Here is a 20,115-nt window from a genome sequence, read left to right as displayed (position 1 = left end):
AAGAGAGGTCAAGCGGCATCCTCACGCACAATTGCGTCATGGCTGGTGAAGATCATCAAAAAGGCCTACTCACTAAGCAATCATCAAGTACCTGAGGGCTTAAGGGCACACTCCACTAGGGCAGTGGCAATCTCCTGGGCAGCATATTGTCGAGTCTCGGCGGAGACAATTTGCAGAGCGGCCACCTGGTCTTCCAGAGCACCTTTATGTCCCATTACAAGGTGGATTCCGCCTGCTTATCCACGGTGGATTTCGGAAGATCCGTTATCCAGGCCAATTCTTCTGTTCTTTGTTAATAAACTTAGTTTGAATTCCCACCCAGTCTTTGCGAGTTACTCCCCAAAGTGTATGCTGCCATGATGCGACAGGAAAACGGAAAATTGTATACTCACCTTTCCGTAATTTTCCTTTCCTGTCGTATCTTCATGGCAGCATACAATCTCCCACCCGTCTGAGGTGATATATACGGAGAATACTGGGGCAGGGGCCATCTTTACAACTTATAGCTATGTGGTCCTATCAGGTTGTGAGGGGCGGAGTCACAACCCAAAGTGTATGCTGCCATGAAGATACGACAGGAAAGGAAAATTACGGAAAGGTGAGTATACAATTTTCCGTTTTATATACTAGCCCTAAATACTTTTACACATTTATGCAAGTTTTGTTTTTCTTTTCCTAGCCATATAAGTTAAAGAGGAACTGCAGTCTGCTCACATACTTTATAATAAAAACATCTTTGCCATTCTGAACCTTCCCTCCAACCACTTTGCATATTATTTTATATATACTGTGATTCTGTACTTGCCAGATATTTTGCAGAAATCTCCCTCCACTGAGTCTGGCTGCAGCCATTTTAACTGTGGGCAGCTGAAGAGGGCATGATGTCATATGCCTAGGCTTTTTACCAGACAAGAAACAGGAAGTGGGCTGTATAAGGTATTTATAGGCAGAAAAAAAATGTTTTACTATCCAAAGTTAAAACAACAAGGGCAGAAGATTTAATAGATGGAAAGTTGAAAAAGTGACTGAAGTTCCGCTTTAAAAGCAACTAAAAACAATAAAAATAAAATTTAGATGGGACTAAGTTTAAATTCTTGTAGGTTCATCCCCTTTTCTGACCTAACCCCAAAATATATTCTATATAACCATCTTGCTGCATGTGGGAAAGGCCTTGCCATCTCTCTGAGCCGCTATGAGATTGAAAATGCCTGTTAGCGGTTGTGGTAAAATAAAGTGTCACAAAAAGTGACAGATACTGCTGGGAAACAGTACAATATGCTACTGGTGAATTGAGGACAAGCAACATGAATAGAAGTGAAGGCTCTGAGTAGTGCTGCAGCACTGAGCTTAGCTCTATTTACACCTAGAAAACCTCAAACATGCTCCTCTAGTGATCTGAAAAAGATGTTTTTTCCCAGTAATTCAACCTTGCTTCATTGCTATGGCATTGACTTTAGCAGCAGATGATGTAGGTAGGTGTGCAGACCAATATAGTGATCCTTCTTTACATTATCACAGTGTTTATAATGAGGTGCCAAGACCTTACAAATTTCTGCCTAAAGCGAATCAGCCTAATCTGTGTTAATAAATCTCAAACCAGGCAAATTAATTTATTCATCTTTAATATTAAAGCCTAATTATATTCTCTAAATGTATTACTGTAATGCAGTCAGGCTGCATATACAGTAATGAATAGGCCTCTTTTTAATTTTTATCTGCTATGCACTGTAGCAAGGGTCAAAAACTCTGCTCTTAGCACCCCTCAACACTGCTCTACTCAAGAGCTCTGCTCAGGGATTGAGAGCAATATCGATTAGTGCATTGTTCAGTGGGATATGTCAAACCACAGAAGATCCTGTGTGTGTAAGTGTTGTAGTCCGACTCTGCTATGGGCTTGCAGCCCTTAGCTAATAATAAAAAAAAATTAAATAAAAAAAGATGCATATTTATTACAGTATATGCAGTCTGAGTGCTTTAACCTCTTGCCGACCGCATACCATACATTTACTGCGTGGGGGCGGCTCCGCTGCGCAAAACCACGTACAGGTACGTGATTTTGCATGTCTGGGTTTGTCGGGATGACCCGCTGTCTGCCGGGACCCGCTGATTGTTCCCGACAGAGGAAGAACGGTGGTAAACAAGGCCGTTCTGTTAGAAGGGAAGACAGAGAACCTGTGTTTCTGTCTTTCTGCTAAGCAGGAAGAACGCGGATCTCTGTCTTCCAGCAGTTAAAGCACCCTCCACATAGTTAGAAAACATTCCCTAGGATCACATTTAACTCTTTGATCGCCCCTGATGTTAACCCCTTCCCTGCCAGTGTCATTAGTACAGTGATAGTGCATATCTTTTTGGACTGATCACTGTATCGGTGTCACTGGTCCCCAAAAGTTTCACTTAGTGTCTAATTTGTCTGCTGCAATGTCCCAGTCCCGCTATAAGTTGCTGATCGCTGCCATTACTAGTAAAAAAATAAATAAATAAAAATTCCATTAAAATATCCCAATATAGTTTGAAGACACTATGGGGGTTATTTACGAAAGGCAAATCCACTTTGCACTGAAAGTGCACTTGGAAGTGCAGTCACTGTAGATCCGAGGGGGACATACAAGGAGAATAAAAAACAGCATTTTAGCTTGCACATGATTGGATGATAAAATCATCAGAGCTTCTCCTCATTTCAGATTTACCCCTCAGATTTACAGCGACTGCACCTCCAAGTGCACTTTCAGTGCAATTTCAAGTGCACTTGTAGTGCAAAGTGGATTTGCCTTTCGTAAATAACCCCCTATAACTTTTGCGCAAACAAATCAATATTACTCTTATTGGGATTTTTTTTACCAAAAACATGTAGCAGAATACATATTGGCCTAAATTGATGAAGAAATTGGATTTTTATTTTTATTTTTTTATTGGATGTTTTATAGCAGAAAGAGCAAAAAATTCAAAATTGGTCTTTTTTTTGTTTATAGCGCAAAAAATAAAAACTGCAGAGGTGATCAAATACCACCAAAAGAAATCTCTATTTGTGGGGAAAAAAAAGGACATCAATTTTATTTGGGTACAGCATGGCATGACAGCGCAATAGTCAGTTAAAATAACACAGTGCCATATTGCAAAAAATGGCCTGGTTGTGAAGGGGGGGTAAACCTTCTGGAGGGCAAGTGGTTAAATTAAGAGTGTTTAAAGATTAATTCCATTTTTGTTAAAAAAATTCTCCTCTGTGTACATTTCGAACTTAACAAACCTTGTTGCAGATTCCCACCTTTTGTTATTCTGAAGAAATAGCCGCTTGTGTCCATGTGCAAAGTGAATCTGAATGGAAGTGTTTGTATAATTATCACTCAGCTGCTGCACTTTCAGGGTTCTAATTAGGAACGTTGCAGGGTCTGCATCCCTTTAGCGTATACTCCCTTTGGGAGTATCTTACCAAAAATGAAATTTTTGTTGCAGAGGATGTCCTAATTCTGACTTGTACCTTAGTGCAGACTTCTGGAAAAATCAGTAAGCCAATCCCACAAGCAGGTAATTACATTTTTTGGGGTCGTTCCATACACCAGAACACCTCCAGGTTGCCATATTGCATTGAATTTTAAGGAACATTTACAGTGCTGTAGATTCAAAGGGAAAGGAAATGTTTAATTACAATATGACTTGTGTAGCAATTATATATGCTATATTATTTTTTTATTTACTATTCTTTTTTTCCCACAAAAGTGGGGTTGCCCTTAACCACTTGTAGACAGCCCTAAAGCACATTTACTGCTACAGGGTGGCCATGCTGCGCAGGATCACGTATATGATCCTGCACGTGATCCTGCATTTCCGAGTATCAGGCACGAGTGCGCTCCACCGACGGCTCGTTCCCACTGTGATTTTACACATTGGGAGCTGATCAGCGGGTCCCACTGACCTGATGTCTGCCAACACCCGCTGATTGTTCACTACACAGGCAGAACGGCAGTACAGAAGGCATAGATTCTGTGTTCCTGTAAAGCAGAAACACTGATCCATGCCTTGCAGTAGTAAAAGCACCTCCCCCACTACACTGAATCACCATCTAGGCACACATTTAACCCTTTGATTGCCCCTGATGTTAACCCCTTCCCAGCCAGTGTCATTAGTACAGTGACAGTGCACATTTGTAGCACTGATCACTGTATTAGTGTCACAGGTCCCCAAAAAAGAGTAAAAAGTGTCTTTAAGGTGTCCAAGTTGTCCCCTGCAATATCACAGTCCCGCTATACATCGCTGATCGCCGCCATTACTTGTAAAAGATAACTAAATAAATAAATAAAATTACATAAATATATCCCATAGTTTGTAGACACAATAACTTTTGCGCAAACCAATCAACATACGCTTATTGGGATTTTTTTTACAGAAAACATGTAGCAGAATACATATTGTCCTAAACTGATGAAAAAAAATCTTTTTAAAATTTTTTTTTATTGGATATGTTTTAGAGCAGAAAGTAAAAAATGTTGTTTTTGTTTTCAAAATTGTCGGTCGTTTCTATGTTTTTAGCGCAAAATATAAAGACAGCAGAGGTGATTAAATACCACCAAAAGAAAGCTTTACTTGTGAGGAAAAAAAAGCACATCAATTTTATTTGGGTTTATTTTGTCGCACAACCACGCAATTGTCAGTTAAAATAACGCAGTGCCGTATGGCAAAAAATGGCCTGGTCATGGGGGGGTGGGGGTGGGGGGGGGGTTAAACATTCCAGAGGTGAAGTGGTTAAGTGAAACAAATAAATGCATATCACCTCTTTTTCATGATGCTATATCTGTTTATAACAGACTATACAATACAACGATATGTTTGTTCTCTGAACAGTCTGTGGTTTTTAAGCATGAAGGATATTTGCATGTCACTTCCTGTACTGACCAGTGTTTATTAAGACACTGTTTATCTATGAGAAAGAGTGTGAATAGGTTCATAGACCTAAAGTGGAACTGAGCATAAAAAAAAAAATAATGATGTAAATTTCCTTCCCACTTATGCTACTCAACAGAAGAATGCAGTACTGTGCCTGCACAGGAATGCTTCACAGAATTCTACTAGCTTCATGTACATGAGCCCTGAGCTGCCATGTTGGCCTGCTAGAAACTGCAGCTGGTAAATGTCTGTGTGTGCGTGCAGGACCATTTTTACAAAATTCTTTTTTTGTCATGGGAATGCAGGCCGTACATTTTCCCCCTCCCTTACCCAACTTATTCCCCAAAAACAACCTAATAGATAAATGCACACCAAAACTTTGTGGCAAAACAAGGGCGCGGCACTTTATTTTGGATTTTAAACAGAATAACAACAATACTTTAAATTCAATCCATAATGAACGGTAACAATATCTCATTGCTTAGTTCTAATAACATAAGCAAAAAACACATTTTAACAGAAACAAGCCCCCCCCCCCGATCAGAGGGTGACATACCTCAAATAAGTGCTCGTAAGGGGCATGAGGACGGGTAGCTCTTATAATGAAATGACCAGCAGGCGATAATATATGCAGCCCTTTATATGATTGTTAAAAGAAGCAACAGCAAGTAGCTTTCTATATTGTGAACTATATGTTCTTTATGCATTATATCTATCTATACCAGTAGGTGGCACTGCAGTTTTGTAATGTGTATTCTATGGTAATGTAATAAGTGGAAGTGTTTGTTTTCCTGTCTGTGCGCGTTTGTTGTTCTCTTCCTGTTCTATGATGAAAAGACATGTTCTGATATTCCTCCATAAAAGCAAAACATATTGCCGTATGCAACAAGCTTGTAGTGCATGATTTCAATACTCTGCACAATAGGTTATGTGCCTAGCGTATCCAGCAGGCATCCAGGCTCTGAAAATAATTCCACAGTGAGTCAGTGAGTACTGTATACAAGCTATTGAAAGATGGCAAGTGGTTCAGATGTGAAGTTTGCAATAGCAAAGCTGAACAATGCCAATTACCAGCTGTGAAACTCTAAACTAGAAATTATTAAGTTAGGACGAATTTTGGCAAGTGCTGAATAGAGACAGACCCACAAATCGAGAGACGGAGCACTGGGACAGGAAGGATAGACAGGCAAAAGTGACTATAAGCTTACTAGTGAAAGGTGACCAGCTTATCCACATAAGAACAGAGAAAACGGCCAAAGGTACGTGGACTTCATTACAAAAACTGCACTAGCATTCAAGTCTAAACAACAAGTTATTTCTGCTAAGAAAGTTATATAAGATGAGACTAGAAGAAGGCCAGCAAATGTGTGACCATGTGAAATCTATGCTTGAGATCATAGAGCAGCTTCATGCCATCGGAGAGGACATCAAAGATAACCATACTGTTGCCCTGCTCCTGATTGTCTAAATTTAATTGCAGCTTTGACAAAAGAGTGATAAATATGTGGCGACTTAGTGCACACTACTGTATGGCATCAAAATCCAGTGATGGGCAGCTTTGTCTGTGTCCACTGAGAGTGTATACTGCAGAGCCCAAAAAAAGGTTCTAGCAAAATTAAACTTTTGTCACAGGCTAATTTGTACAAAGTTGAGGGCTTTAGCTTTATTGCTTTTTTTGAGTAAACTTTCCTATAGCTTTTACATTTGTTACATAGTTACATAGTAGGTGAGGTTGAAAAAAGACACAAGTCCATCAAGTCCAACCTATGTGTGTGTATGTTGCGGTCGTTCAGGTGCTTATCTAATAGTTTTTTTAAACTATCAATGCTCCCCGCTGAGACCACCGCCTGTGGAAGGGAATTCCACATCCTTGCTGCTCTTACAGTAAAGAACCCTCCTCTTTCTTCTAATTTTAATGAGTGGCCACGTGTCTTGTTAAACTCCCTTCCGCAAAAAAGTTTTATCCCTATTGTGGGGTCACCAGTATGGTATTTACAAGTTGAAATCATATCCCCTCTCAAGCGTCTCTTCTCCAGAGAGAATAAGTTCAGTGCTCGCAACCTTTTCCTCATAACTAATATCCTCCAGACCCTTTATTAGCTTAGTTGCCTTCTTTGTACTCGCTCCATTTCCAGTGGACTTGAACGACGACGCACAACTGAAAATTTGTTACTTTAATTCGTTTTCGGATAATTTATTATTTCTGTAGAGTGTTGATATTCATTATACCGAATCTCGAATCATGTTGAATTAATTCGTTATATCCGCTATCATTTCTTTCGTATTAGTTCAAAATTCGATATTTATGTATATATATTCGTGATAATGATTCATTGTTTGGAAAGTCGTTTGTTTATTGAATCTATTAACACACACAATGACAATATCTCTTCTCCTCTGCTCAAATACAATACAACACCCTTCTCACTCAGTTCTCAGGAATGCACTTTGCCAGTAATCCAACCTCCAGCACAAAATTAATCAGCTGATTGGACTGTAAGATTTACTTTGAGTTGACCTCTTGTTTCATTAGATCTTTAACGAATTACCGAATCATGTCAAATTCATTCATTATATTTGCTATAATTTCTTTCGCATTAGTTGAAATTCGTTATTTTTTTTATTTGGACATTTGGATGCATCGGAATGTCCGAAAGGTGCAAAATTCGGCCGAAATTCGATTTGTTATGAAACTATTTGCACATGTCTAATTTCCAGTACATCCTTCCTGAGGACTGGTGCCCAGAACTGGACAGCATACTCTAGGTGCGGCAGGACCAGAGTCTTGCAGAGTGGGAGAATTATTGTTTTATCTCTTGAGTTGATTCCCTTTTTAATGCATGCTAATATTCTGTTTGCTTTGTTAGCAGCAGCTTGGCATTGCATGCCATTGCTGAGCCTATCATCTACTGGGACCGCTAGGTCCTTTTCCATCCTAGATTCCCCCAGAGGTTCTCCCCCAGTGTATAGATTGCATTCATATTTTTGCCACCCAAATGCATTATTTTACAATTTTTCTACATTAAACCTCATTTGCCATGTAGTTGCCCACCCCATTCATTTGTTCAGATCTTTTTGCAAGGTTCTCAGGTGTCAGCCAGTACTACCTTTTTTTCAAGTTTGAAATTATTATTATTATCATTATTATTATTCAGGATTTATATAGCGCCAACAGTTTACGCAGCGCTTTACAATATAAAAGGGAGACAATACAGTTATAATACAATAAAATACAAGAGGATTAAGAGGGCCCTGCTCAGAAGAGCTTACAATTTAATAGGGTGGGGCAGGTGGTACAAAAGGGCAATGAATTTGGATTTAAATGCAGATTGCAGAATTTATGCTAAGTTAAATGTAAAAAATCAATTATATGTTCAAAATACAGTATGTAATGCCAAAATACTGCATTACTAATGATGTTCCAGGGAAAATCATACGGTTCCGTAACACCATTTGTAACTTAAAGGCATCTCCAAAGCAAGTCATTTTCCTCCTTGAAGTCACAATTAATTGTTTAGGCTCCTAATGCCTGGTACACACAAGGTTTTTTTGTTCAACCCAGCAGGCTGAACGAAAAAAAAAAAACAAGGTCTCTGTACTAACGATGTGATGTAGTACAGCGATCTCCCTGCTGTACTATTGCATTCTGACAGGGGGACCTCCCCCCCCACCAGAACATGCCAGTCAGCACTTGCAGCCATTGGCTGTGAGTGCTGATTGGATACCGATCGGCTGCTGGTTTTCCAGCATGCTTGCTCGACAGAAGCCTATCATGGGATTGGCTTCTGTCAAACAAGCACCTGTTCACACAGACTTCAAGTCAGCCGGTTTCTACTGTTACGGCTGATTTTGGCCAGTATTCGGCCCATGTGTATAGGATTTTAAACATCCCAGAGTTAAAGTGGATGTAAACCGCAACAAAAAATAAATACAATGGGCCTCCAGGTGATTTTAGTCATAATCTGCTAGTATGCACCGCATACTAGCACCTCATGACAGACTTACCTGAAAACAAAGCCCACCAGTGGCGCACTGTCACGGGTCACGGCCCTTCCATTTTCTCTCTGTCTTCTTTCCAGGTTCGTGGGCTTTGGTCATATGAATGGCTGTGTCACGATGACGTCATTCCCGTGCATGCATGCGGGAGTCACAGCTGTGGCACAGAGCTCTGAAGGAACGGCAGGCGTTTGCCGTTCCTTCAGAGTGCATGCGCTGGTGATGGCAGCAGCTGCTGCTAAAGTAAGTATCTCCTAAGTGGTGCATGTTTAGGAGATCTTTACTGTACCTATAGGTAAGCCGTATTATAGGTTTACCTTTAGGTAAAAAATAAACATAGCGACTTTACTACCACTTTAAAGAGCCTAAGCAATTAATTGTTTAGGCTCCTTATACATTCGTAGAGGGGCAGCTCTCAGATAGGCTGATGAAGGGGAAGCTCCATTCTCCAAAACGTGTTCCCGTGATTCCTTGTGATTGATCATGGTTTACATACAGTATTTTTATATGAAATGAATAATATATGTTTTTATCTGCCATAAGGCATTTGGTAGATTGGTGTATATTATATTCCATAGGACCATCCTGTTGTGGGTTAGGATTTGGTCATTGATCACGGATTGCAATTGTTCTTTTACTCGAGAAACTTCAGCTGCACTTAAACTTATCTTTACTGCGAAGGAGGTCAGGTGAAAATAAACTTCCTAACCAAGCTTCAATCATATTTCTCACTCTATATTTCTTAGCCAACTGCAAAATTAGTTGCACCTGTTGTCCGCGGTGTTCGAGGTTATTTGAATCCTGCCTACACATTCAACTGTCATCTGAGGTTTATGGACACCTTATACATCTTTCCCATTCTCCTTTCACCAGAGTTTGTAATATACTACTGTTGCAGAATTTAGTATATATTGCTGTTTTCTCCCAAAAAAATGAGTGGAGGTGGATACCGGAATTAAACTAATGCTTTGAATTATTTACTTTTTTTTAAAATGAATCACATTATAACAGATAAAAAAGCACTCTGTGTTGTGTTTATATGTTGTGTAATTATATATTCTATTTTGTGATCAATGCTTAACTGACAAAAAGTTATCTTTGCAATAAGACATTACGCTGATATATTCTATTGAAATATGTTATTTAATTTTGTACATATTTTTCAATTTCTAGTATGACCATCCTCCTCTGCTGGTCACCTTACAACATATTAGCCTAGTGGGGAATGTTTGGGCTCCACTGCTGATATATGCTTTAATATACTGTATAGTAGTTCATTTCTCCATTCTTAGTCTGGCAATACACAAGCCATTTTTCATATAATTTGACCTAGATTTAACAAGCATGCATTATGCCAAGTGTGTAACTAAGTGTGGAGCAAACTCTTAACCCTTAAGCAGCCAATACAAGGTCCCACAGATATAACAGGCACAGTTCTCAGAGAATAAGAATGTTATAGTCAGCTTAATCTGTTCCCCACACAGTTTACTATAATGGCATCTAAAAGGATGTTAAACAACCCAACTTCTGAATTTGTGATTTTGCCCCAAGAAATCAAAAATTCCTTATAGTCTAAGCAAGGTCCAAGTTTTTATCACTGCAGCAGGTATGTCCTATACTATCTCTGAACATACAGAGTGTTGTCTCTACCTGCTGCAGTAAATAGGATCGAATGAGAAGTATAGAATGGTCCAAAACTGTTGCCCTGCCTAGGATCTTGTCAGGTCTGAATTTATCTCTGCAAGAAATCTGAATTACCAAGCATTTCAATTGAGAGGAAAGAGGAGTAGTGTGGGTATCAAGAGGTTGCTACTGGCGTATGACAGGACAACAGTAGAAATCAGGTTAGTATTTCTAACCTATCCAATTGGCTGCTCTCCATAGTAGCAAGTTGTCTAATTTAAAAAAAGAAATGTTGTCATGTTGATATCTATGAATGGATTCATTCAGTTGTACTTTGCCAGTTTGAAAGAAATCTAAAATTCAAAAATCAAAAATTCATGCTATAAAAGCACAAAGTTTTATTATAATCAATTTTAGTTGTATCTTATAAAGAGATGGAAACGAATGTGAACTTTACATTCTGGCATCATCAAAAACTTCACAGTTCTTTTTAATTAGCTTAGAGACTATAAGATCCAAAAACTCAGCTGTAAACAAAATCATCTACAGGGATACATACTGATCATTTATCTCTGATTTTAGGACCCCTTTCACACTGGGGCATTTTTCAGGTGCTTTTGGGCTAAAAATAGTGCCTGAAAAAGGGCATGAAAAATGGTTCCCCTGCAGTCTCAGTGTGAAAGCCCGAGTGCTTTCACACTGGAGCAGTGCGCTGGCAGGACGTTAAAAAAACTCCTGCAAGCAGCATCTTTGGAGCGGTGTGTACACCGCTCCTAAACAGCCCCTGCCCATTGAAATGAATGGGCAGCAGCTCCAAACCGCCGGCAAAGTAACACTGTAGCGGCGCTTTGGGGTTGTTTCAACCCTTTTTCGGCCACTAGCGGGGGTTAAAAGCTCCCCACTAGCAGCTGAAAACCTCCACAAAAACTACGGTAAAGCGCCGCTAAAAATAGCAGTGCTTTACCGCCAACGGCGTCAACGCCCCAGTGTGAAAGCAGCCTAATGAAAGATGTGGTTGTTTGGATTTCTTGGATTCCATGTACATATTTGGTTCTTTTGCCCTAAGATATACAAGCTGAAGAAATATATTTGTTTTCTCAGTATGCTTGCTGGTATAAATAACCCCTTATCCCTAATAGGGATGTGCCGAACACCCTCGGTTCGCATCCAGAACATACGAACAGGCAAAACATTTGTTCGAACACGCGAACACCATTAAAGTCTATAGGACACGAACATGAATAATCAAAAGTGCTCATTTTAAATGCTTATATGCACGGTATTGTCATAAAAAGTGTTTGGGGACCTGGGTATTAATGCAAAAAAAGTTTTAAAAATGGCCGTTTTTTCGGGAGCAGTGATTTTAATAATGCTTAAAGTGAAACAATAATGCCCCGTACACACGATCAGATTTTCCGACGGAAAATGTGTGATAGGACCTTGTTGTCGGAAATTCCGACCGTGTGTAGGCTCCATCACACATTTTCCATCGGATTTTCCGACACACAAAGTTTGAGAGCAGGATATAAAATTTTCCGACAACAAAATCCATTGTCGGAAATTCCAATCGTGTGTACACAAATCCGACGCACAAAGTGCCACGCATGCTCAGAATAAATAAAGAGATGAAAGCTATTGGCTACTGCCCCGTTTATAATCCCGACGTACGTGTTTTACGTCACCGCGTTCAGAACGATCGGATTTTCCGACAATTTTGTGTGACCGTATGTATGCAAGACAAGTTTGAGCCAACATCCGTCGGAAGAAATCCTAGGATTTTGTTGTCGGAATGTCTGAACAAAGTCCGACCGTGTGTACGGGGCATAAAAGTGTAATATTCCTTTAAATTTCGTACCTGGGGGGTGTCTATAGTATGCCTGTAAAGGGGCGCATGTTTCCCGTGTTTAAAACAGTCTGACAGCAAAATGACATTTCTAAAGGAAAAAAAGTCATGTAAAACTACAATCGCTAGCGCCGGCTATAATGAATTGTCGGTCGGGCAATACACATAAAAGTTCATTGATAAAAACGGCATGAAATTTCCCCACAGGGGAACCCCGAACCAAAATGTAAAAAAAATTTCTCCCATAGACTTTTAACCACTTGCCGACCGCCTCACGCAGATATACTGCGGCAGAATGGCACAGGCAGGCAAAATCACGGACCCCCCCCCCCCCCGGTGCCAGAGGCGGTCGGCTTTGGTCTGGGAGCGTTCAGAGATGAGGGAGAGGCCATCCATTCGTGGCCCACCCCTCACGATCGCTCCCAGCCAATGAGATCATTCCCCTGCCTCTGTGTAGTACACAGAGGCAGAGGAAATGATGTCATCTCTCCTCGGCTCGGCATTTTCCGTTTCGGCGCCGAGGAGAGAAGACTGCAATGTGAGTGTAAAACACAACACACACACAGCAGAACATGCCAGGCACCCATAACACCCCCCTTTACCCCCCCGATCCCCCCCTGATCACCCCCCCCAATCACCCCCCCCCCGTCACACTGACACCAAGCAGTTTTTTTTCTGATTACTGCATGGTGTCAGTTTGTGACAGTTAGTGTGGTAGGGCAGTTAGTGTTAGCCCCCTTTAGGTCTAGGGTACCCCCCTAACCCCCCTAATAAAGTTTTAACCCCTTGATCACCCACCGTTGCCAGTGTCGCTAAGCAATCATTTTTCTGATCGCTGTGTTAGTGTCACTGGTGACGCTAGTTAGGGAGGTAAATATTTAGGTTCGCCGTCAGCGTTTTATAGCGTCAGGGACCCCCATATACTACCTAATAAATGTTTTAACCCCATTGATTGCCCCCTAGTTAACCCTTTCACCACTGATCACCGTATAACAGTTACAGGTGACGCTGGTTAGTTCATTTATTTTTTATAGTGTCAGGGCACCCGCCGTTTATTACCTAATAAAGGATTAGCCCCCTGATTGCCCGGCGGTGATATGCGTCGCCCCAGGCAGCGTACAGTACACCCACGCACGCAGCATATGCCTCCCTTAGTGGTATAGTATCTGAACGGATCAATATCTGATCCGATCAGATCTATACTAGCGTCCCCAGCAGTTTAGGGTTCCCAAAAATGCAGTGTTAGCGGGATTAGCCCAGATACCTGCTAGCACCTGCGTTTTGCCCCTCCGCCCGGCCCAGCCCAGCCCACCCAAGTGCAGTATCGATCGATCACTGTCACTTACAAAACGCATAACTGCAGCGTTCGCAGAGTCAGGCCTGATCCCTACGATCGCTAACAGTTTTCTTGGTAGCGTTTTGGTGAACTGGCAAGCACCAGCCCCAAGCAGCGTCAGGTTAGCGCCAGTACTGCTAACACCCACGCACGCACCGTACACCTCCCTTAGTGGTATAGTATCTGAACGGATCAATATCTGATCCGATCAGATCTGTACTAGCGTCTCCAGCAGTTTAGGGTTCCCAAAAACGCAGTGTTAACGGAATCAGCCCAAATACCTGCTAGCACCTGCGTTTTGCTCCTCCGCCCGGCCCAGCCCAGCCCACCCAAGTGCAGTATCGATCGATCACTGTCACTTACAAAACACTAAACGCATAACTGCAGCGTTCGCAGAGTCAGGCCTGATCCCTGCGATCGCTAACAGTTTTTTTGGTAGCATTTTGGTGAACTGGCAAGCACCAGCCCCAGGCAGCGTCAGGTTAGCGCCAGTAGCGCTAACACCCACGCACGCACCGTACACCTCCCTTAGTGGTATAGTATCTGAACGGATCAATATCTGATCTGATCAGATCTATACTAGCGTCCCCAGCAGTTTAGGGTTCCCAAAAACGCAGTGTTAGCGGGATCAGCCCAGATACCTGCTAGCACCTGTGTTTTGCCCCTCCTCCCGGCCCAGCCCAGCCCACCCAAGTGCAGTATCGATCGATCACTGACACTTACAAAACACTAAACGCATAACTGCAGCGTTCGCAGAGTCAGGCCTGATCCCTGCGATCGCTAACAGTTTTTTTGGTAGCGTTTTGGTGAACTGGCAAGCGCCAGCGGCCTAGTACACCCCGGTCTTAGTCAAACCAGCACTGCAGTAACACTTGGTGACGTGGCGAGTCCCATAAGTGCAGTTCAAGCTGGTGAGGTGGCAAGCACAAGTAGTGTCCCGCTGCCACCAAGAAGAAGACAAACACAGGCCCGTCGTTTCCATAATGCCCTTCCTGCTGCATTTGCCAATCCTGATTGGGAACCCACCACTTCTGCAGCACCCGTACTTCCCCCATTCACATCCCCAACCAAATGCAGTCGGCTGCATGAGAGGCATTTTCTTTCTTTCTTTATGTCCTCCCGAGTACCCCTACCCAACGAACCCCCCCCAAAAAAGATGTCGTGTCTGCAGCAAGCGCGGATATAGACGTGACACCCGCTATTATTGTCCCTCCTGTCCTGACAATCCTGGTCTTTGCATTGGTGAATGTTTTGAACGCTACCATTCACTAGTTGAGTATTAGCGTAGGGTACAGCACTGCACAGACTAGGCACACTTTCACAGGGTCTCCCAAGATGCCATTGCATTTTGAGAGACCCGAACTTGGAACCGGTTACAGTTATAAAAGTTACAGTTACAAAAAAAAGTGTAAAAAAAAAAAAAAAACACAAAAAAAAAAAATAAAATAAAAAAAAATAGTTGTCGTTTTATTGTTCTCTCTCTCTCTATTCTCTCTCTATTGTTCTGCTCTTTTTTACTGTATTCTATTCTGCAATGTTTTATTGTTATTATGTTTTATCATGTTTGCTTTTCAGGTATGCAATTTTTTATACTTTACCGTTTACTGTGTTTTATTGTTAACCATTTTTTTGTCTTCAGGTACGCCATTCACGACTTTGAGTGGTTATACCAGAATGATGCCTGCAGGCTTAGGTATCATCTTGGTATCATTCTTTTCAGCCAACCGCGGTCGGCTTTCATGTAAAAGCAATCCTAGCGGCTAATTAGCCTCTAGACTGCTTTTACAAGCAGTGGGAGGGAATGCCCCCCCCCCCACCGTCTTCCATGTTTTTCTCTGGCTCTCCTGTCTCAACAGGGAACCTGAGAATGCAGCCGGTGATTCAGCCAGCTGACCATAGAGCTGATCAGAGACCAGAGTGGCTCAGGAGGGGTCATTTGGGGTGTTTGTGCCATCTGGGTATTTTATGGCCTTCAAAACTGTGATAGGTAGTGAGGAGTAAAATCAAAAATGTACGCCCTTAGAAATCCTGAAGGCGGTGATTGGTTTTCGGGGCCCCGTACGCAGCTAGGCTCCCAAAAAGTCCCACACATGTGGTATCCCCGTACTCAGGAGAAGCAGCTGAATATATTTTGGGGTGCAATTCCGTATATGCCCATGGCCTGTGTGAGCAATATATCATTTAGTGACAACTTTTTGTAATTCTTTTTTTTTTTGTCATTATTCAATCACTTGGGACAGAAAAAAATAATATTCAATGGGCTCAACATGCCTCTCAGCAATTTCCTTGGGGTGTCTACTTTCCAAAATGGGGTCATTTGGGGGGGTTTGTACCGCCCTGCCATTTTAGCACCTCAAGAAATGACATAGGCAGTCATAAACTAAAAGCTGTGTAAATTCCAGAAAATGTACCCTAGTTTGTAGACGCTATAACTTTTGCGCAAACCAATAAATATACGCTTATTGACATTTTTTTTACCAAAGACATGTGGCCGAATACATTTTGGCCTAAATGTATGACTAAAATCGAGTTTATTGGATTTTTTTTATAACAAAAAGTAGAAAATATCATTTTTTTTAAAAAATTTCAGTCTTTTTCCGTTTATAGCGCAAAAAATAAAAACCGCAGAGGTGATCAAATACCATCAAAAGAAAGCTCTATTTGTGGGAAGAAAAGGACGCAAATTTTGTTTGGGTACAGCATTGCATGACCGCGCAATTAGCAGTTAAAGCGACCCAGTGCCAAATTGTAAAAAGTGCTCTGGTCAGGAAGGGGGTAAATCCTTCCAGGGCTGAAGTGGTTAAAGTGTGTTCCGCGACGTTTGAATTTGCCGCGAACACCCCAAATTGTTCGCTGTTCGGCGAACGGCCAAACAGCGAATGTTCAAGTTGAACTCGTGTCGAGCACTCTCTCCTCTCCCTTGCAGCCAGCACTGGATGACACAGGGAAGATCATGTGACCAGACTGGAGTGGCCTGAAAATAGGTAAGTATAAAGATCTTTCTTACACAGGTTGGTCAGAATAGGTGTGAGGAGAGGGCAGTTTTAAGATTAGTTAGCTTATTTTAGAATTCTACTTTTATATTTCCATCACATGACAAGTGGACGTTGATTTGTTGATATAACTCTGTTCTCATTTTTCCTATTCCATTTGAATCTGCCCTGTGATGTGGAATTGTACCTTCCTGAAGCTGTTGAATTGTCGAGGAGAATAATGCCTATCCTTTCAGGTCTATTAGCACTCTGCAAGTGCCATTATATATCCTAAAGGACAAACTGAAATTCTAGATTTACCTACACAGGTCTCATCACATAAAATACAAAGGGAGATAAGAAAAGGGACATTAGATACTGTGTTTCTGCAACCATTACTGAAGCGTACATTACTAAGTTGTGTAACTGTATGGAACATTTAGTCCACTAAGCATTAATTTTGTTTTTACTATTTTAGAATACGAGAACGAGACAATAATGGATCGTATGCTCTGTGTTTGCTGAATGATAGAAAGATTTCACATTATCGCATTGACCGGGACAAGACTGGAAAATTGTCGATACCAGAAGGAAAGAAATTTGATACTTTATGGCAGGTAAATCTCTTTACTTATAGTACAGGCTTTCATTTTTTATTATCCTTAAAAATGGGAAAATATATTGGGCAATACAGATATCAAGAAATTATTGAGCTCTAAAGTGAATATGAAAGTTGTAATCAAATCACTTACAGAGAAGAAACACCAAGAGGTTTGGGGGGAACTTGGATCCTGAATTTGTATGGCTGATTGTGAAGAGTCAGGGTGTAAGGTAAATTATGAAGAAAGGGAGGAAGATGAACTTGCAACTTTCAAGTAGTTTACTTAAAACAATTATTAGTGGTAGAGTTAAATATGTAAGAGTGGAAAAGATTGCTCCAAAATATAAAATAAAACAGTGAGGATGATTACATTCTGTAGCTAGTCATAAGGGGAGAGAGGAATACATTGGTGGATTTAAAACAGCCTTTCTCAACCAGATTTCTGTGGAACACTAGGATCCCTCCAAAAGTTGATAGAGGTTGCATGAGCTATGAACTATGGTGAATATTGAACTCACACCTACACTGAACCTCAATGTAAGAGGGCAATTTTACACTGACTCTCAGTCTAAGATGTCAGTTTTACACTGACCAGCAATGTTGGGGGTCACTTTTCAATAGACCACAACGTAAGAGGGCACTTCTCCACAGGCCAATGGTTTAAGAGGACACTACAATTTCTCAGTCTGTGGGGATGATTTACTATAGGCCAATAGACTGTCCACTTTGCAAGTGCAGTTGCACTGTTTTCCTTAGTAAAGTAATGTGGTAAAGAGCTTCACTTTAAGAAGAATACCCAATCAGGTGCAAGGAAAAAAAAACAAAAAAAAAAAACATTTACTACACTTTTCATAGAACAATTTTTCTTTTCCCCAGTTGGTCGAGCATTATTCCTACAAACCCGATGGACTTATCAGAGCACTAACAAACCCATGCCCACGTGTTGGTGGTACAGGTAAGTAAAAGCAAGTTTGACTATTTATGATTTTTTTTTTTTATAGAACTTCTAAGTGTAGGTTATAGACAACAGCCAGTGAAACACAATTATTCAGTCTGTGTTCTGTACCATTCCTAATGTCAGAACAGATATAGTTATATCCAAAAGCGTGGCTGTAGATAACAAAATATATTTGGTGTCCATCTTACGGGTACAGGAAATGTATTTCTCTTTGTAATTGAGGTAATGGATTATTGCCATAAAAAATTGAAAAAAAATATTTTCGTTGGTCCTTAGGGAAAGACTAATGCCCCGTACACACGGTCGGATTTTCCGATGGAAAATGTCCGATCTGAGCGTGTTGTCGGACATTCCGACCGTGTGTGGGCTCCATCGGACATTTTCCATCGGATTTTCCGACACACAAAGTTTGAGAGCAGGCTATAAAATTTTCCGACAACAAAATCCGATCGCGTCAATTCCGACCGTGTGTGGCCTGTTCCGATGCACAAAGTGCCACGCATGCTCAGAAGAAATTCCGAGACGGAACAGCTTGGTCTGGTAAACTTAGCGTTCGCAATGGATACAACACTTTTGTCACGGTGCAATGTTAAAAATGGTTTAATACAGCGCACTCTCTTCTTCTTTATAATGTGAGAAGAATGAAGTAGTTTTGCTGCTCATATTCACACAGACTTCTCACAAACGTATTTCTTTATTATTTATCGGGATTCCCTTAATATATTTTGATTTGTCACATCTGACAAAAATATTTTTAGTTTTTTTTTTTTTTTTTTAAAGGCAGATTTTTTTTTTTTTTTTAGGTTTGTATTTTTTCCAAGGCTGATCTTTGTTTTATTTTATTTTTAGTTTTACTCCAGAATATTTTTGTGTGTGTTTTGTGTGTCAAGTTACCACAACACCATTATTATCTTGTATTATTTAATCTCAAGGAGATTGTTTGGTGTTGGTGTCCCTTGTTAACCTCACATTGTATTTTTGAAATGTACCTGAATCCTCACAAACAAACTGTCCTTTTTGAAGTAAAAAACACTTAGGCAAGTATAATTGAAACCAAAAATCCTTTATTAAGGGCTCAGAACCAAACAAAGAGGGAGGCAACGCTGGATAAACAGCAGAAATTAGCGAAGCCTTGGACCCCCAGGGCAGACATCAATTCTTGAACATCAAAATTGGTGGCCTGAGGAGTCCATATGTAAGGGAGTACAGTCTGGTCCAGAAGTCCCAGAGATCCGGAAAGCAGCAGATGACATCTGTGTCCCCAGGCTGTGGTACCACAAGAGGCTGCATCTTTGGCCAGACCAGACTGGATCCAGGGTCATCACTTCCTGGTCTTCCTTCCATGCTTCCTTCCCGGCTGTGGCTCTGCTGTTGGAGATGTGGCAGGAGGAGGAGTAGGACCTGGAGGAGGAGGAGGACTAGTAGGACCTGGAGGAGGAGGAGGAGGAGGAGGAGGAGTAGTAGTAGGACCTGGAGGAGGAGGAGGAGGAGGACCATGTGTGAGGTCACAAATGTGGGTATCAGATGTTATTTGGGCCCTCAACCCCTTATTGAGAGCTTCCAACATTAATGACTCACACAGGAGTTGTTGTCCCTCCTCCATCCGCTGCATTTTACAGGCAATTATGGCAGCGAAGTCCTCCTCCACAGTGTGTGGTGCTCCCAGGGCCTCTGTAGCCTTCCAAATGAGGCCTTTGGCAGCCTCCTCTAGGGTACTCCTCTTCCTGCCACTTTCTCTTTGCAGGTGTAGGGGAGGGACCTGCATATCAGGCAGCCTGCTCGGCCCGGCCACCTCCTGGCTGAGACTTCCCTGTGTATGAAAAAGGGACATGGTTGTAATGTTTTGCATCATCAATCACAATCATAAATTAGTACTCCAAACTAACATCTAGTTAACATCATTGATTG

The 20,115-nt window shown here is 41.3% G+C and overlaps 1 protein-coding gene across 6 annotated transcripts in view; it reads left to right on the top strand.

The window, feature by feature from the left end:
• The window catches only part of SYK (spleen associated tyrosine kinase), a 231,216-nt gene that overhangs the window by 106,261 nt on the left and 104,840 nt on the right, over positions 1-20,115 (top strand). For all 6 annotated transcript variants that reach the window (XM_073632919.1, XM_073632909.1, XM_073632913.1 and 3 more), the window contains 2 exons: positions 17,127-17,265; positions 18,126-18,204. In XM_073632919.1, coding sequence (XP_073489020.1) covers positions 17,127-17,265; positions 18,126-18,204 — 218 coding nt within the window. The remainder of the gene's footprint in view (positions 1-17,126; positions 17,266-18,125; positions 18,205-20,115) is intronic.

This window comes from Aquarana catesbeiana, linkage group LG01, assembly GCF_042186555.1.
Source record: "Aquarana catesbeiana isolate 2022-GZ linkage group LG01, ASM4218655v1, whole genome shotgun sequence".
Taxonomy (NCBI): Eukaryota; Metazoa; Chordata; class Amphibia; order Anura; family Ranidae; genus Aquarana; species Aquarana catesbeiana.
Note: the sequence above shows the minus strand (reverse complement) of the source record. Positions and strands in the feature narration are given on the sequence as shown.